The sequence below is a fragment of the Egretta garzetta genome, unplaced genomic scaffold, assembly GCF_000687185.1.
Source record: "Egretta garzetta isolate BGI_Z169 unplaced genomic scaffold, ASM68718v1 scaffold1006, whole genome shotgun sequence".
Lineage (NCBI taxonomy): Eukaryota > Metazoa > Chordata > Aves > Pelecaniformes > Ardeidae > Egretta > Egretta garzetta.
This window is the reverse complement of record NW_009259872.1, coordinates 8175-9317: the sequence shown is the minus strand read 5'-3', so window position 1 is coordinate 9317 and position 1143 is coordinate 8175. Positions and strand designations below refer to the sequence as shown.

Genomic DNA, 1143 nt, shown 5'->3' with positions numbered 1-1143 from the left:
CATCCCTGGAGGTATTTAAAAGAAGGAGAGATGAGGTGCTTAGGGACAGGGTTTAGTGGTGGGATGGCAGGGTGAGGTTAAAGGTTGGACTTGATGATCTCAAAGGTCTTTTCTGACCAAAGTGATTCTATGATTCTAGGTGGCCTTTCCCCCTCCTGCCCCACCGCCCGGATGATCCCACCCGCATCCGCCAGCGGCCCCAGCCATCAGAGAGACCCCGACCGCCGGCCCTGGGACCCACCTGCCAAGCCCTCGTCCCTGGAGCCCTGAGGACATCCCTCCGCCACAGCCCGCGTGTCCCCGGAGGAACAGAGACCACCTGCCCGGCTCCCCCCTTCCCTCCCACTGCCGGGTGAACACCCCAAGGTCCCCCCCTCACTCTTCATCCTCCATTTGGCCGACGGTCAGTGGCCCCTGCAAAAAGCAGCCTCCTCCTCGGCGGCACAGAGCGGCCGGAGGAGCCGCGTTCCTCCCCGGGGCAGCGTGCGGGTGACGTAGAGGGCTCTGCCTTGCTTGGGGTGGAAGGAGGAGCCTCTCCCCTCGCTCGGAGCTCATCTGCGGCGACTTCTCTGTCTCGCTGGCTCTTTGGATGTGCAGCCACCCGTGCCGGAGCCTTCCTCCTGAATAAAGAGATCACCCACGCTCTCCTCCGGGATGCTGTGCTGTTGGGAGGGGGATGCTCCTGGCCCCGCGTTTGCGCCTCCAAAAACCACAGTGGCCAACGCGGGTTCTTGTGGGAAGGTTTAATTAAGGCGGCCCCCTCCCCAGCTGCTCGTTACACCCTATGTTTCAGGAAGAATTTGCCCCAGTAGCGTCCCTTCAGCTGCAGGTCGTAGGGGCTGAGGTATTTGCGCATCCCCAGCATGTTGGCGGTGACGACGCGCTCGAAGGTCCAGGGGTTTTGGTTGTTGAGCCTCTTCTCCTCCTCCTCCTGCCACATCTGCTGGAGGCCGTCGCGGCTGATGGGGACGGCGGGGAAGGGCAGCTTCCTGGCCACCTGCGTGAGGAAGGGCTTCACCTCCTCAAACTCGCAGCGCCCGCCTACCTCCACCACCAGGCGCCCGCTCTTCACCGCAGTCACGTAGTGGTCGATGGGGCCCTTGCCGCCCCCCATGCGGTGTCCCAGGCTCTTCCGCGTCACCG

The 1143-nt window shown here is 63.4% G+C and overlaps 1 protein-coding gene across 2 annotated transcripts in view; it reads right to left on the bottom strand.

The window, feature by feature from the left end:
* Positions 1-741: 741 nt before the first annotated feature.
* The window catches only part of MRPL16 (mitochondrial ribosomal protein L16), a 6527-nt gene continuing 6125 nt past the window's right edge, over positions 742-1143 (bottom strand). The window contains exon 2 of one of the 2 annotated variants that reach the window (XM_035895648.1): positions 742-1018. In XM_035895648.1, the coding sequence (XP_035751541.1) occupies positions 776-1018 (243 nt within the window). In that variant the 3' untranslated portion in view covers positions 742-775. Of the gene's footprint in view, positions 1100-1143 lie in introns of both variants that reach the window. The other variant, XM_035895647.1, reaches the window with a different exon arrangement.